The sequence below is a fragment of the Dermochelys coriacea genome, chromosome 5, assembly GCF_009764565.3.
Source record: "Dermochelys coriacea isolate rDerCor1 chromosome 5, rDerCor1.pri.v4, whole genome shotgun sequence".
Classification (NCBI taxonomy): domain Eukaryota; kingdom Metazoa; phylum Chordata; order Testudines; family Dermochelyidae; genus Dermochelys; species Dermochelys coriacea.
The window spans coordinates 35,353,711-35,370,353 of record NC_050072.1 but is presented as its reverse complement, the minus strand read 5'-3'; the positions used below and the strand labels follow the sequence as shown (position 1 = coordinate 35,370,353).

The 16,643-nt window shown below is 41.8% G+C and overlaps 2 protein-coding genes across 4 annotated transcripts in view; one reads left to right on the top strand and one right to left on the bottom strand.

Annotated features, from left to right (window-relative positions):
• The first annotated feature begins 1,955 nt into the window (after positions 1 to 1,955).
• Positions 1,956 to 16,643, top strand: part of CDC20B (cell division cycle 20B) — a 47,696-nt gene continuing 33,008 nt past the window's right edge. For both annotated transcript variants that reach the window (XM_038402645.2, XM_043514392.1), the window contains exons 1-2: positions 1,956 to 2,256; positions 2,620 to 2,691. In XM_038402645.2, the coding sequence (XP_038258573.1) occupies positions 2,194 to 2,256; positions 2,620 to 2,691 (135 nt within the window). In that variant the 5' untranslated portion in view covers positions 1,956 to 2,193. The remainder of the gene's footprint in view (positions 2,257 to 2,619; positions 2,692 to 16,643) is intronic.
• On the bottom strand, positions 10,494 to 15,858 carry GPX8 (glutathione peroxidase 8 (putative)). 2 transcript variants are annotated; one of them, XM_038402646.2, is made up of 3 exons: positions 15,589 to 15,842; positions 14,680 to 14,941; positions 10,494 to 11,112 (listed from the first exon to the last, which is right to left on the bottom strand). In XM_038402646.2, the coding sequence occupies exons 1-3, from the start codon at positions 15,790 to 15,792 to the stop codon at positions 10,949 to 10,951; spliced, it is 630 nt and encodes a 209-aa protein (XP_038258574.1). In that variant the 5' UTR covers positions 15,793 to 15,842; the 3' UTR covers positions 10,494 to 10,948. The 2 variants fall into 2 exon arrangements, with proteins under 2 accessions (XP_038258574.1, XP_038258576.1); XM_038402648.2 differs by lacking the exon at positions 14,680 to 14,941 and having other exon boundaries at positions 15,589 to 15,858.

Sequence of the window (16,643 nt, the reverse complement as noted above, 5' to 3'; positions counted from 1 at the left end):
AATCAAGCAGAAAGTAATATTGTATTTGTATTGTGGTATTCATTTAAGTATTACTCAAAGAGAAAGTGCTAGCAAACATTCTTCTTCATGACCTTGCTTCCCAAGTGCCTCATCAGAGTTGTGTGTACAGTCACGCAGCTATAAAACTAAAGCTGGTTGTGAAACGGATTTTTTTCCTGCAAAATAATTTGAAGGAAAAATCCACTTTTAAAAATTTCTCATCAGAATAGTCCAGTCTTTCCACAGGAAGTTTAGAAAATGTGGGGAAGTGTTTCTACCCCACTTTACCACCCCAGAGGAAGATGGTAGCGGCTCATCTGCCTTATTTAATGCATACTTTGGTCTTGTCCTTAAAACTGGTTACATAGGTGAGTAGTTTCATGCATGTGAATATTCCCAGAAGTTCAAATCAAATCTGTGAGATATTTTTATGTGGTGTGTTTAAAGCTTTTGGCCAGCAGTGTTTCTAACACTGCTCTCCCCATACAGTACACAAAACATGAATGACATATCCTTTTTTTAAAAAAAAAATCCAGGAGTTTTTTGTTTTAGAGATATCACATATAGTATAAAAAGAACAGGAGGACTTGTGGCACTTTAAAGACTAACATTTATTTGAGCATAAACTTTCTTGAGTTATAGCTCACTTCATCCGAGGCATGCAGTGAATTATGCTCAAATAAATTTGTTATCTCTAAGGTGCCACAAGTACTCCTTTTCTTTTTGCGGATACAGACTAACAGGGCTGCTACTCTGAAACCTGTCACATATAGTTCTTGCAAAATGACATCACACTAATGACAACACTGATTATGCTAATGACAGCACACAGATTTCCAAATAAATCAACACATATAGTCACATATAGTTCTTGCAAAATGACATCACACTAATGACAACACTGATTATGCTAATGACAGCACACAGATTTCCAAATAAATCAACGTATCAAGGATTAATTAGATGAATAGGACCATTTCTTAGGAAGAGAGGGGAGGACTTGTCGATGCCCGTTATTTCTGGAGTAAAACAGACACATCCCCTGCCCCCCGCCCCACCGCATCCATTTTAGAGACTAAACAGGCCTGTGATGACGGTTTTGCATCCAAACCGGGTCAAGACTCACACTTCCAAAGGGAAAAGAGGCGTTTGCTAAAAAGTGGCATAAAATATTTCGCTGGCTCGTCATTTCATTTCATGCACTTTTCCTCGGTCCCCCCCCCCCTCCGTCCCGCCCCCGAAGTTTGGCATAAAGTGAAATGTGGGGGGGAGGGAAGGGAGGAAGAAAGAGCCCAATGTAACATTTGATGAAAGCCAGCGAGTGGCTTTCGGCTCCTCAGCTCTGGAGCTGACGGCTCGGGAGATTCAGCTTCCTAGCGCCTGCAGCCGGGATCGCTGCTGCTGCCGAGCGATCCTCTGCCCCGCAACTCAGCCCCAGCTAACGCGCCCCAGGCTGCGGTGTGGCGGCCAGCAGGCTGGGATGGGGGCAGGGCAGCTCCGCCAAGCCCGTTAGAGGGAGGGCCTGGCGAGCCAAGCCCCGCTTCTTTGCCCGCCATCGGTGGCAGCAGAGGGACCCCCGCGAGCCTTGGCGCTGCGGCCAGCAGCTCCGCCCCGCTGCAGACAATGAGGAGGCTCGAGCCGCCCAGCCACCGCGGGCCCGGGAGCAGGAGCCTCCAGGGAGGGAGCGGGCAGGCCCCGCCGTTTACCTGCGTTCCGCGCCCCAGCGTTCCCAAGAAGGGAATCCCCGTCAGTCACAGAGCCGGGCGGCCAATCAGCTGCCAGGGCAGGGAATTCCCGCTTTGCCTGCCGCGCGTGCGGTCTGTTTAAATGGCACGTCGGTCCCTCTGGGAGATCTCATCGGGGACAGGCAGGGTGAGAGTGGGGAGGAGGGGAGCGGAGCGGAGAGGAGCTTGGGCGGCAAGGGGTGGTCAGGGGATAAGGGGGCTCCGAGAGGGCAGAGTGTAAGGCAAGCAGAAGGCGCAGGAGGGAGTTTAAATAAGAAGGGTGGCTGTTAAGGGCAGCTAGCGCATCAATCTGTCCTTGAAGAGAGGCAAAAAGCCAGATTGGCTCAGGACCCTGGTGTCTCAAAAGTGAGTGATATTTATTCGCCTGGGTGCACATAAGTCAATATAGCTACATTATAAATAAGTACTTTTTAAGGTAGATAATCGTGGCAGGAGCTTATCTTCAGAGATGGAGTGGAAATTAGAAAGATCTGCTTCTAGGAAGGTCAAGACAGATGAAGACATGTTGTGGGTAAATGTCATTCATTTTTCTTTTTTTCTAACTCACCAGTGCTTTGCTGGAGTTGAGTAAAGTGATTATCTTCTCACCATTACACAGTACAATAATTGTGGAACAAGTCATAAAGATCATACTTTTTCCTAACTCAGGCAGAACTCATGAAGTTAGCTGAGAGTTTTATTTTAGCAGAGTGTGGAAAAGGGCCAACAGACTTCAATAATTTTGGTACAAGAGGGGGAAGGACTGCAGGATTTGATCTTCCACAAACATCTGGTTTCATGTGACCAGTGATTTAGACTGGGGATAAAAGTAGTTGTTGCTCAGATGATACATGAACATTTAACAGCTTTGTTTGTACTTCTGTATTTTTTTAAGGAGAAAGTAATGAAAACACTTGGGAAAGATCTTAAGCAGATGAGAAAACAAAGTTTACAGAAGTTCACTAAGGTAAGTACATATACAAAAAAATCTGCTTTGTATATTTTTAGGGGCAGGGAGGAAGGGACAGAAAAAGTAGAAAATCTATATAATAATGAACACAAAAATAAAGTTTTAAGAGATTTTTTCCCTGTGTTATTAGAGTCACTACAAATGAAGCTCATTTAAATGCATAATGTGAAACTGTAGACAAATGTACATAAGCTACTCTAGTGGCAAAGTGGCAGTGATATAATGAAAACTTCAGAAGTAGATCCTGGGATTCTTTCTTCATAAGGTTATGGGGACTGATTACTGAATATAAGCTACTTGATCTGGTTGAAGTGGGTGCAGGCATGTGGGAAGATGCCTGTCCATGCAGTATCATAAGCCAGCTGGCACATACTTGTGTGGTTGCATGGTAAAGAATAGAAGAAACAATGAAGAGTGAAAACATAGCGGATAGATCTAAATTTACAGTTTACCATGTGTTAATCACCAACAGTGTGCTTGGCAATGTACGAGATGCAAAATACAGACAGCCCTTGCCTCAAAAGCGTACGGTGTAAATCTGGTGAGTCACTTTAGTAGAATCCTAAATGAGATTCAGATACACTTAGGGATGGAGGCAATGTAAAGGGAGACTCCTAGACTGGAAATTTTAGAGCAGATAAACAGAGTGCATTAAAGACAGAATATAGTACAGAAGTGTAGTAATCACTGACATGCAAGTATATTACTTTACTGTTAAGTATCAGGGGATAGCCATGTTAGTCTGTATCCACAAAACCAACAAGGAGTCCGGTGGCTCCTTAAAGTCTAACAGATTTATTTGGGCATTTAGTGTTAACATTCATACAAGCAATACTATTGGGAAGGCACAATGCTAGAGTAAACATGTTGAACAATAGCTAAGCTATAGAAAGCTGTCTGTGGGACACAGAAAATGGCCAGGAAGCACTGATGGAGCACAAGGATGTGACAGTTTGGCAGTGCATTGCTAGCTGGCTGTTAAGAACTTGATATATGAACAGTTGCTAGCTGCACTCCACGTTGTTGCATTCAAAAGCATCATGGAAGTCATGGAAATGGCAACCTCTTGTGGACTGTGATGGGAATCAGATCCATATTAACCAACTCATTCATTTGGCTTCTGCCTATCCGTGGCAACTGGACAAATCATTGTTCGTATAGGTGGGGTTTTTTTTTGATAATTCAGGAGTATTGCAAGATAGAATTCCTTTTGAGTGGTATAAGAGCCCGGTTTTGAAAAGCAAAGAGAAAGGACCACAATCTGTCCTTATTTACATCCATACAACCTCTTTGGTTCTGCCTTCAGTAACATCCATACAGCTCACTACCCATACGAGTCCTAAAATCCACATTTATAATAATTAAATACCGTGAAGGTGAATTTTTACAGCAACATCAATTTTGCTCATTATGGGCCTGATACAAAGGCCCATTGAAGTCAATGGGACTACTCACATGCTTAAAGTTAGCCACGTGCTTAATTGCCTTGCTGAATCAGGGCATGAGCTAGAATGGTTACCAAAAAAGGGCAGAATTTAGCTTGATTCTGATTTAAATTACACCAGTGTTAATCCAGGGTGATTCCAGTTAAATCCAGTAAAACTGATGTGAATGAAAAGCGAATCTAGTCTAACACCCTCTGAAGTTTTGGCTGACAATTTAGGGCCTGATTCAGATCTCACTTTTCACTGCTTTACACTATTGTAATTCAACTGACTTCCTTGGAATTAGTCTGTATTTCCAGTAATGTAACTAAGATCAGAATCATGCCCTTGATATTTATTGCATGTAAGTATTTACATTTTGGGTTGAAATACATATTGAGTTAATTTTGAAAGAGGTTAGCAACATTGAAATTAGATGGAAAATAGAGTGATTGCTCAAATGGATCTTTAACTTTTCCATCACTTCACTTTGCAAAGTTCCTGTTACGAATAAAATTCAGTCACACCGTCTTTAAAAAGGAAATACGTTGCCTTGCTCAGACTCCCTGTGTCTGGTAGGCAGTGTACTGTTAGCTGGCTGCTTTGTGTGAATCTAGCAGTCTCTACTACACTGTCACCTGCTGCAGGGCCAGCTCCCTGTTATTTTAATGAGATGAACTATGAAGGCATCAGGATACCAACTTATGAGAACATTGGTGATAACTAAATGTGTGTGCTAGGAAGGCAGTGTATTGTTAGCTGGTTGAAAATCTGACACCAGCTAACTTACACCTGCTATCTTATTGCACGTACTGTGATCATCCAACTGCTGCAAAACTTATTTTACATGACAGGTTTCAGAGTAGCAGCTGTGTTAGTCTGTATTCGCAAAAAGAAAAGGAGGACTTGTGGAACCTTAGAGACTAACAAATTTATTTGAGCATAAGCTTTCGTGAGCTACAGCTCACTTCATTGGATGCCTTCAGTGGAAAATACAGTGGGGAGATTTATATACACAGAGAACTTGAAACAATGGGTGACACTTATGCTCAAATAAATTTGTTAGTCTCTAAGGTGCCACAAATCCTCCTTTTCTTTTTATTTTACATGGTGCATCTTGTAGGCCCTTTTTATTTTCTGCTGTAAAGGGTATAATCAAACAATAGTGAAACCTAATATTTACTGTTATCGCTGTTTCACACACTCCTGTTATCCAAAGTACAAAGAGAGAACTTTTGTTTAGTTTTAAATGCTTTTAAATTTTGATCAGCACTTAGAGACCAATATGATAGGAGGCCTTACAAATACTTAAGTCAGATAGACAGGTAGTAGAATTGAAATCATATCAAACAATCACAAATTAACTGACAACTTTCTTTTTAGCAAGACAAGCAATGATTTTCCTAAATTCTTTCCTTTGAAATGTTCTTGCTATTTTATATGGAATATGTCAATACATTAATAAAACAACATTAGGCAAAATTTATATTTTTTTCAATGAGCAATTAAAAGCCGATAGAGTTTAAAAACTGACAAACCCAAAGGTGTTCAATCAAATGTCTTACCACATACCCCAAAATTATATTTTATTGTCATCATGACATTTCCACTATTGTACTGGCGGGAGAGGAAAGGGGAACAGTGTCTTGGAAAAAAAAAAGAAAAGGAGTACTTGTGGCACCTTAGAGACTAACAAATTTATTTGAACATAAGCTTTCGTGTGCTACAGCTCACTTCAGCGGATGCATTCAGTGGAATATACAGTGGGGAGATTTATATACACAGAGAACATGAAACAATGGATGACAATTTGCTTAAGGCATCTACAATCCTGGTGTCCAAGTGCTGGTATTCATTTGATAAAATCCCCCAAAAAAATGCATCTGATGAAGTGAGCTGTAGCTCACGAAAGCTTATGCTCGAATAAATTTGTTAGTCTCTAAGGTGCCACAAGTACTCCTTTTCTTTTTTTGCGAATACAGATTAACATGGCTGCTACTCTGAAACCAGTGTCTTGAAAATGGTTCCCATCTTCTCCAAGTGCCTTCAAATTTGTCAACATCTTTGTGGTTCTGAAGTACTAAAAATGTATGTAGTGTTTCTAGGGGTTCTCACCAGTTCCACATAGAGAAGAACTCTAACCTGAATGTTATGATCCTGCATAATGAAGACCAAAGAGATCGACTTTTTTTATTTTGTTAACGCACATATATATATAATATGCCGGCTACAGTCACTGCATTACTGCTTTGCAAGAAGTATCAGCCTCATACTGAATATTGTTTAATTTCTTTCCCTGTCCTTATGTTAACACCCTTGATTGGTACAATGCCATTAGGTTCTGAAAACCACTCAATTCCCACTGATTTTCATGGGTGTAAAAGGTGCTTTGAACTTTGTGGGACTGGTCCCTTTATCCTTGTGTATCATTTCTCCGTTCTCAGTGATTTTTGCAACATCTCCTAATGTAGCATTATTTGTCAATATTATTAATGTTCTATTAACTCCTCTTCAGGATCACTAATTCAGATGTTCAGGAAAACTAGGGTTATTGTCTTCTGCAGCACACTTATTGGATGCCTCCCTCAGATCAATGCACTGTCATTTACCATTCACATTGCTAGGCACTTTGTCAGTTTTCAGTTCAAGGGAAATGGTTGATAGCCAGCTAATTTAAATTAATTTAAAAAAAAAATAAAGTTTGTTTCTTGATAGGAGTATTTCAATATTAGCTTAAGGCATCTACAATCCTGGTGTCCAAGTGCTGGTATTCATTTGATAAAATCCATGCCTTGTATTTGTATCTAGGCAGTTCTTATTTTAAAAAAACAGACTATTTCATTATATGAGCTCCCAGATAAGCCAAGTAACACATATAGCCCATCATTCTTGCAAACTCTCCAAGTGAAGACCTTCCAGTGAAACAGCGTGTGTGTATATGTGGAGGGCTTGCAGCATTAAGGCCCATAATAGAATTAGTTTTGTGTATGTGCTGATTAGGCAGTGTATTGTTAGTTAGCTGCTGTTCACATACCAGCAACTAAATACACGTCCACATTAGCACACAACCTTGCATCAATATTTAGACAAGCAGATTACAAGTGGTTATTATGAGCCTCTCTGTAAAGATTGTTGGCCAGATCCTCAGCAGATCTGGCCCACAACTGTAAATGTGTGTTGGCATAGCTCCATTGACTTTAGTGGCCACTAAGCCAAATTATACCAGCAGAGTATCTGGCCTATAGATATTGTGGTTTGTTTGACATTAGGAGTTAATATGTTTGGGTCTGATCCTACAAAATTTTACTTATATGAATAATCACATTGACTTCAAAGGGACTACTTGCACATGTGAATATTGCTTTAAGGTTTAGGTCCCATATGAAAATGTGCATTTCGTACAATATTATGTAACGTAACTTTATAATCTTGAAACATTCAGAGAGGATATAAAAAGATTCCTAAGGGAACCAGAGACACAGTTTGGGAATTGTTTGATTTTGCTTGACACTACTTCTGTTGGTCGTTTTGGGGTCAGAACATCCAACAGAGAGGAGGTGAGATACTCCAGCTCAAGTCAGGTTGGTTGAAATGTATTTGGAAAATTTATATTCTTGGTGGCTCTTTACGAAGGAAAGGAGTCCCAGGTTAAACCATTCCTGCTGTAGATTATGGGGAAGAAGTAAAGATCTGTGGAAATGGGTAATGGGAAATTTGATTTCCAAGATATACCCAGACACCAGCACTTAATTTGTGCCAGGGCTTGCCAGGGCTGAGCCGCGGCACCTCTAGGCTTGGCAGTTCATAGCACTGGTACCTCTGGGCTTGCTGCATCAATTATGAAAGTAAAAAAAAATTTTGAGCTCTGGCACCTAATTGCTTGAGCTCTGGCATCTCTTTCATTACCAAACACACTTAAAGGACTCAAGATACAAGTTTTCCTTCAGGTTTCCCACTGGAGAGCTCCTTGCTCTCCCCTGGGTGTCTTCCTCAGCCAGCTCAGTACAAAGGCCTCTGGCCCTCAGGAAGAAACCATCAGTCCACACTCCTCCCCAGTCACCTTTATACACTGCTGGGTTTTCTCCCTTTTAAGTCCTACACCCTACCCAGGTGTGGTAGGGTGGTACTAATTGAATAGGGCTGCCAGGCCCCATGCCTCTTGAGCCAGAAAGGGGCAGGCTGCCCTGTCACAATATCCTTTACTCTCACTACCAGCCTGGATGAAACTACTAGTCAGACTAATGACTCTGAGGTGAATGCCCCAAAAGCCTATCCTTCCCACTCCCCAGCACCTTTGTGTAGATTACAAAGGATATGTGGTACAGTTTGCCTCTTACATAATCTCTGGGAAATTAGTATCCACCCACAAAGCTGTGTGAATAACTGCACATTAATGACTGCTGTTTACGTGTACCTACATTCCACAAATAGTCAGGGCTGGATCAACCTTTTGTGGGCCTGACGCCAAACATATTTGTGGGCCCCCATGGAGGCAATGGAGCACGGTCCGAGGAGGTCAGTCCCCAGAGCAAGGGGCCAGCCAGGGGCAATGAGGCATGGCATGGCAGGGGCGGCCCAGCTCCGCCCAGCCCAGTGCGAGGGCACTGTTTACAAACCAGCAGTTGCCAGATGCCCAGTGGGCCGCCTGGCCCTGTGCTGCCAGCGTGCCCCTTTCCCTCAGGGGGTGGGCCCATGTTGTGCCACACAGCCCCCGCCCCGCCCAACACTCCCCGACTCCCTATGGCCAGAGCTCCCCCGGACCCACTATGCCCAGCACCCACCCCAGACTCCTCCACAAATGCACAGGGCCCTGCACAACACCAGCCCTGCTCAGCGCCCCCCTGCCCACAACCCCACCACAAGTGCTCAGCACCCCCCGCAGAACCTCCACACCCTAGTGCCCCAACAAACAATCTTCCCCACCCCCTCACAGCCCAGCAACCTCCCCCCACGCAGACCCATGAGAGACCCACTCCCCCACGCCCTGCCTCCCGGCCACACTCACCCGCCCTGCTGGGAGGTGTCTGTCTGCCAGGCTGAGCTGGCAGTGCAGCCAGGGTTGGTCCTGGGGCAGGGAATCGCTCCGGCCCCTTGGGAGTGGCGTGATCAGCCAGGCCAGGGCCTGCCCTGGCCAGGTCCCTGAGGGCCCACTTGCCTGGAGAGGACCAGCCAAGCCTCCCCTCCCCCACACTGTCGTCCGCCCCCACCAGCTGAGACCTGAGACTGGCCACACTTCTGCACCACTCCCAGGCAGCTCAGCTCCGGGAGACAGGTGGGGCCACACAGGTGGTGGGAATCAGAGACTTCCTGGAGCCGGAGGTGCACTGGGGTCCGGCCAGGGGACAGAGAGAAGTAGGGGTCTGGGGATGGGGACGGAGAGGAACCCTCAGTCAGCCGAGGCTGAGAGGAGCAAGTGGTGGGTGGGGGAGCCAGCTGGGTCTCAGGGCGCAGTGCAAGCGGAGCAGGCCAGGGCCGCTTCTGAGCATGGGCCTGGCTCCATGGCACCATTGTAAACCCGGCACTGTGAACAGTACAAGGGCGAAATTCCTCCCTCCAGCTTGGCCCCATGTGCATCGGGGGATTCATTTCTAGTGTTCCCAGTGCTGCTCTCCCTCCAGGTTTCTGGCATTGAGAACAACTTCACCTTCCATTGGCAGTTTTGGCTATGCCCCTTCCCTCCCCAGCAATGCCTTCTTTTGGCCTGGGGGCTCCCCAATGAAGCCACAGCCTCCAACCAGATTCAGCTTCAAGATCCTCACAGTTTCCCCTCTCCCCCACCACAAATGGTGAGAAAGTGTGAATACTTTACTAACTTTGGTTTGAGAATGCCACACATAACCACCCATCTTTATTCATCATTACACTTCAGCTCTTCCAGATGTGATATTTACTATAGCGTATCCGCTCTTAGAATTATTCTAGTAATTTATCCTGCTTTGTCTCAGACTGTAAAATACAGCCACAATGCCTGATGAATCCCAGCTTGTCTGCTGCTTGATTCACAAAGTTTAGCAATCTAAGTTTGCCTAGCTCCAAATAAAATAGGGGCTGATCTTAACATTGCTTTAGTGTTAGATTCTCCAGAATGCTCTCAGTGTGTATGACTGCACAGTGTCACAGAACATTTGTGAAATATATCAAAATACACACAATGTAGGCTAGGAACCATTTTGTGATTCTTCTCTTTTTTAATAAACAATCTTCATAGAACTATCTATTTACAATTTTTTTTTAAAACTTAGTTTGTAATTTTCACAATTCATCAGCTTTCCTCTGTTAATGTAGCAAAGCTGGTATTTTCAGTGGCATTCAATTTTAACTACTCTGGTGTGATGCTTCTGGATTGATACAATGGCCATAAAGAAATTCAGTCACAGAAGTTTCATGATTAGCAATCAAATATAAAAAAATCCCTAACACTGTTACAAGTAGCTGGGAAACAAAGCTCTGGGCTTGATAAATTAGTCAACTTCATATTCATACAAATCCTCTGTCTTCTTTTTTAAGCATTTTCATGTTGGTGACATTGTTAACCATTGGCAGCAGTGTGAACTTACAGGGAACATTAGCAATTTTATGCCAAACTAAGGGTCTGATCCTGCAAAGTGCTGAGTGCCTTGCAATACTCATTGACTTTATTGGTGCTCAGCATGTCGCAGGATTGGGCCCTATATTAGCGCTTAAATAATTTGTAATTATTCTCAGTACTGCCATTAAAACCAAAGAGAAATTTAAACACTTGATGGTCTTGCTTCTAGCATCATTTAACAGGAATGTATTAAGATTGTCTATACATGCGGTAAAATGGATTCACAGACTGAATGGTCTTTTCAGAGATCTTCTTTCTTTTTCAAGATGATCTGCCTGATCAGGGATGCTACTTCTGGCTTGATGTTTTCTATGGGCTCTTCAGGTCTCCAAAATTTCACAACTTTACCTTCTGGGCTGACAAGATACTTCCAGAAATTCCACCTAGGCTCTTTCTTTGAAGAATCTGCAGAAAAGGCATCAGATACTTTTAATGGCCTCAAATACTGCTACCCTTGCAATTGCTTATCCACAGAGCAGCTATTCTTTAACAGTCTTTTGAAAAAAGGAAACTCCCATTCTGTGTTAAGTCTCTTGATCTGGATGTTTGGATGGTTCTATTGATCGAGGAGGGTGAAATGAAAGAATTTTTCCCCTTCTCTTTGAAGCAGTGTAAGAGCCAAATACTCTCTTCTGCTTCCTGGGGAGCATGACATGGGAGAGTGCTGCCACCTCTGTAATTAAACCTCTTCTCCCTGCTCTACAGATGCCCTCAGTAAGGGCTCCATAGTATTTTCAGCTCTATGGGCTGGCAGGGGGCAGGTGGGTACAGGAGATGGGGATGTTGGGGGTGAAGGCTGGGTCAATTTCTGCATGATTCTACCCCCTCAGTCTCATGGGGCAAAGCCTCAGAGGTTACTCTGTCCTATGGAATTTCTGGGAGTGGAGGTTTCTGGGGACGACAGGCTGTTAAGAAACACCTGGCAGCATGGCTCCCAAAGGCAGCAGCAGTAGAGTCTCTTGCCTTTGCCATGTCCCTGGAGACCCTCATGGATCCTGCAGGTTTAGTTGATGGAGCCCCTGGCCCTTTCTTGGGGGAACTCATAGCCTGATGGAAGAATTTAAAGAAAATTGTGAGTTCAGAATGATCACTTCTATAGGGGAATAAGCCATGTAGTGGAGAATAGGGTTCTACATTAATTCATTAAAAGTAGCTTGGCAGAATTTGATGGTATTTTTTTTCATTTTGATGGATAATATCAATGTTTGTTTTTAAGTCATTTTTAATTTTTTTTCAATTTAAATTTTCACAGTTGCACAAAACTATGGGTTTTAGGCATTTTTTCTGATTTTTAGCAATTAACATTTTCACAGTAGTGGGAAATTAGGGTTGTATGAGACAATGGGGGTGTCGGACAATATTTATTTAATGACAGCAGATGGTTAGATTTAAAAAGTTAAAGCTTTATAATCGTTAAAACACAAACTGTCACATCGCATGTCAAAATATACAGATATACAAAGTAAATATCCTTAAGTCAACTCTAATAAGTTCTTAAAATGCCTTTTTCTTACTTTAGATTATCTGTACATTTCAATGATCATCAATTGAAATATTTTTTCGTCATTTGTGTGTATACTGTGAAGTCGATGTTTACTGACATTTACAGATACAAATCTAATCCTTCCAAACCTAATTAAAAGCCACTGGCCCAAGTCTGCCACTGAACCATATTCATAACTTCCACAGCCTTAATAGGAATTTTCCATGGCAAGGGATGGCGGGATATGTTCTATGTCATGTTGATCCTTTTCTGTTTAATAATTGTATCTTGATTTAATTGTTATATCTAGGATCAAGCTGAATTGCACACAGTGCAAGTCAGAAGAGGAGGTCTTGGGGTGGTATAAACTCACCATTGCCCTCCTCCTGATTCTGGGCTAGAGTACAGAGCTAGACTCCCAGTGTAAATTAGAGCAGCTTGATGACTGCTTTAATTTACAGCAACTGCAATAGCTCCCACAGTCCAAAACCACTGCTGGAGATCAATGAGATTTAGCAGTGTCCTGAGCATAACCCCATTGCACTGGCCAAGCCCCCCTTTTGCTGTTACGTTGGGTTGAAGGAGTGAAATGACAGTGCTTAATTTGTGCCAGGGCTTGTCAGGGCAGAGCCCTGGCACCTTTAGGCTTGGCAATTTATAGCCCCGGTATCTCTGGGCTTGCTACATCAGTTATTAAAGTAAAAAAATTGCTACAGCCCTGGCACCTAATTGCTTGAGCCCCAGCACCTGTTTCATTACAAATTAAGCACTTCATAAGAGTCTCTGCACCATCTCTATGCTGCTGGAGGATCCTCCTTGCACTAGGACAATTGCTCTGGGGCTGGATAGACTAGATGTATGGTCAGAATCAGCTGGTGGTATAGGGCAAAACTGTCCCAGTGTGGCTGAGAATTTGACCTAGAAAGTATTAAATGTATAAGAAAGTGAAAATATCATCCCCTTTGGGCAGAAGCTACACAGTAAATTCCTTTGAGGCAGGGGACTGCAGGAAGGGAAAGGATGAATTTAATAAAATACTTTCAAAATATACAAATAGCAAAAAAACTGATTTTTTTGTCTATGTCAAACAAGGTATTATGCATTTTAGAACAGAAAGAGTGAATGTGGTATCTCTCTCTCTCCATGGGTATGGATGAGTATTTATTTAATATAGTGAATGGGGCATAGTCTGCACTAATTTATACCATCTGTAATGTAACTGAAGTCAAACACTCTCCTTGTCTTCATGATCATAATGCACAAGCATATCTGAGGGGATATTAGGATTGAAGGGAGTATAAACTAGTGCAGAATTTGATCTATTGTTTTTAGTTAGGTGAAAAGAAAACATATTTGAAATTCAGACTGGTGAAAAGATTTACAAAATCTGCAGCATCTTGTTGTTTTGCTAGTGATATGGCAAGTGATTTTTGAAACTTATCTTCTTTAAAAGTACTTAACTGGCCCCCATCACCAGAGCACCTGAGCACCGCATGCTCATGGAACCCTATGAGGCTGGGAAGCATCACTATCTCTGTTTCCCAGATGAGGAACTGAGGGTAAGTGACTTACTCGAAGTCACAGAGGAAAACTGTGGCAGAGCATAGAATTGAACATATCTCTCCCAAGTTACAGGCTAGTTCCCTGACAACTGGACCATCTTTCCTCTATTATACAGAAATTCAATGATAACCAAAGACCTGATCCAAAGCACATTGAAGTCAGTGGGAGTCTTTCAATTGGCTTAATTGAACTTTAATTTAAGCCCTAAGTAAATACAGCCTCATTCCTATTTGTGAGAATACAGGGCCCATCCCTACAAACCCCTACTCATATGAGTAAGTTCCAGTGGCTTCTCATGTGAAAGAGGCATAGTTGTGAGAATAGGTTTTGCAGATTGGATCCCAAAAATTTAAAAAATGAGTTAATGTAAACCAGTGATTATTTCCCACTGTTCATGCATAACTTGCATCTAAGTCAATAAGATATACATATCTGGTAAGAGGGGAATTTGCTGATCTACACATGTTTGTATTAACTGTTGAACTATTAAGAAATATAAGACAATAATGGAGATACTTCTCTATTAAATTCTCTCAGAATGGTTAATATAGTGTTTTGAACAACTTTTCATGTAAAATATTTTGTAATGATAATAAAAAATAGACAACAACAGTTAAATCAGGCCACTACGTTTGCTTTAAAAATAATATTGTAAAGAGCAGGTAACATTTTGGTTAAGAGTAACCTCATATACATTTGAAAAGATTTGGTTTAATGTTTTAGAAACCTTTGATTAATTCCTAGCAGATGGAAACTGAGATGTCTTCTGTCCCTGTTCCTTCTCCTCCCTCCCCTCCCATTTCTTTACCTTTCTGTTCTTCTGCCATTTTTTCTGTTCTCCCCTTATGTTTTTGGGGAAAAAATCAATATAAATGAAAAAATATTGCAATTATATGCAGCATAATACATAATAGGCAAATATTTACCTATCAGAAATTTAAATGCAGGTTCTGTTTCAGATCCTAGAATCTTAATTTTGTGGAAAATAGGGAAAGTTGCTCCATAGTTTCCCTTGGCAAAAGATTCTATTTCCTGGCTTGAGCTAGGCTCCGATTCTCCAAACTGATTGCACGGAAAGGCCAGCACAGTGAAGTGGGATGGACCAAACTCTCTGTGTAATTCCTGCAGCGTGATGTAATTTTTGTCTGTGTGCTGGCAGTAACTGGCCACGTTTACAACCAAAGACGCCTTCAGAGAAATAGAAGGTGGAACATTTAGAAAGAAACTGCAAGTTCCTAAATTACTTCAAGTCTTAAAGATATAACTCCCAATAGCATAATCTGTCCAGCTTGAATATTATCTGTGATCATCGGAGCATAATCTCATTAGATACATTAAGAATATCAGAAGCTGAAATCAGGTATACTTTAAGATACATTCTTTTAATAAAAATCACTATACCCTTGAAAAGGATAAAATGTTTTTTAATTACAGTTTAGTTTTAAAAGCACACATGCAAAGTCAGACATTTAAGGTTTGTGCATAATAAACAGTCTCACATTATATATTTTAGATCAGCCTCTAAAGTATAATTGCAATATGCTGACATTCTTAGCTACTGTGGTTAAAATATATTTGTTGCATTGTTAGAGCATTTCAGTTATAACAAATCATATTGAATGACCATTTTACATTATTGATTATCACTAAATTTAATATAGCAAGTTAAAATTCATCTGTACTGCTAGCTTAGCACTAAATATTGAAGGAACAGGGGATTTTAGCAAATCTCCCCATAATGCTACAGTGTTTTTTACCATATGCAAATTGAGTATACCTGTTGCTCTCTAAAGATTTAGTAAACAAAGAAATAGTGCTTTGAAGATGCAACTTACTTTGCCTCTGTACTTCTCCAGAGAAACGGTCCTCCCTCTGGAATCCTTCACTTCAAAAGAATAAAAATCTTTGATTTTAGGTTTTAAGAATTTGAGCTGCAACAGGCAGAGCATCACTGTACACAAAACCATCGACAGGAAAACAACAAGCACCCTTGCTTTGGGCACTGAACATTTTAAAGAATAAGTTGTGAGAGGCTCCATTTTGGAGAATTTTGAGGGAAGTCTCAGCAGGCCTGGAATGTGAGGAGGAGCTGAAACTTGAAACCTGCAGCTGCTCTACGCAGACCGTTGTAGCTGCTCATTTTGTCCCAAACTTAGGAGAAATGTTTCTGGGTTTGAAAGCTGCTGCTGGTTCCCCAGACGTAAGCCAGTATGAAACACTAGTTTGATAATATGCACAAATGTGTCTCAGTGAGATAGAGATAAATTAAAACTCAGTGTCAATTACATTAAAAAAATAGTTCCGCTTAACTGGCCTACACAAATAGACACAGAGAGCATGTTCTCTTGTCATTGACATTAATTTTACACCCATGTAACACCACTGACTTCAAGGGAGGTAGAGCCTGATTCAAAGCCCATTGAAATCAATGGAAACACTTTGGGTCTGCTGTGCAAATGCCTGTGCTCTAAGTTGTCCAAGGTAACAAAAGTTTAACTCAGTTTGTTACATAAAATTGTTCATAAAATTCAGCAAACATGAAAGAGCAAATTAGTCCAGACAAAAATGGTCTATTGACTCCACCCCAGGACTGCGTTAAGACTGTGACTGGAAATAAATGGAGTATAGAACTGGAAATTAATAGACCCAAATTGGTGTGTTGGAAATTAGGCCTAACTGGCAAACAAAATAATAAGGGGATGGGCTATTCTGCCCACCACTTCCTGTTGGGGTCCTTAAAAAGAGACATTGTGGGGGAGGTGGGGAGGATCAAAATGGTAGAGAGGTGAACTAGAAGTAAGATTTACCATCATGGCTTCCACTTCCATCTTCTGAGATCCCAGAATCTACCACAACACTGTTGGACCTTCACTGTCCTGATCCTGAGAGA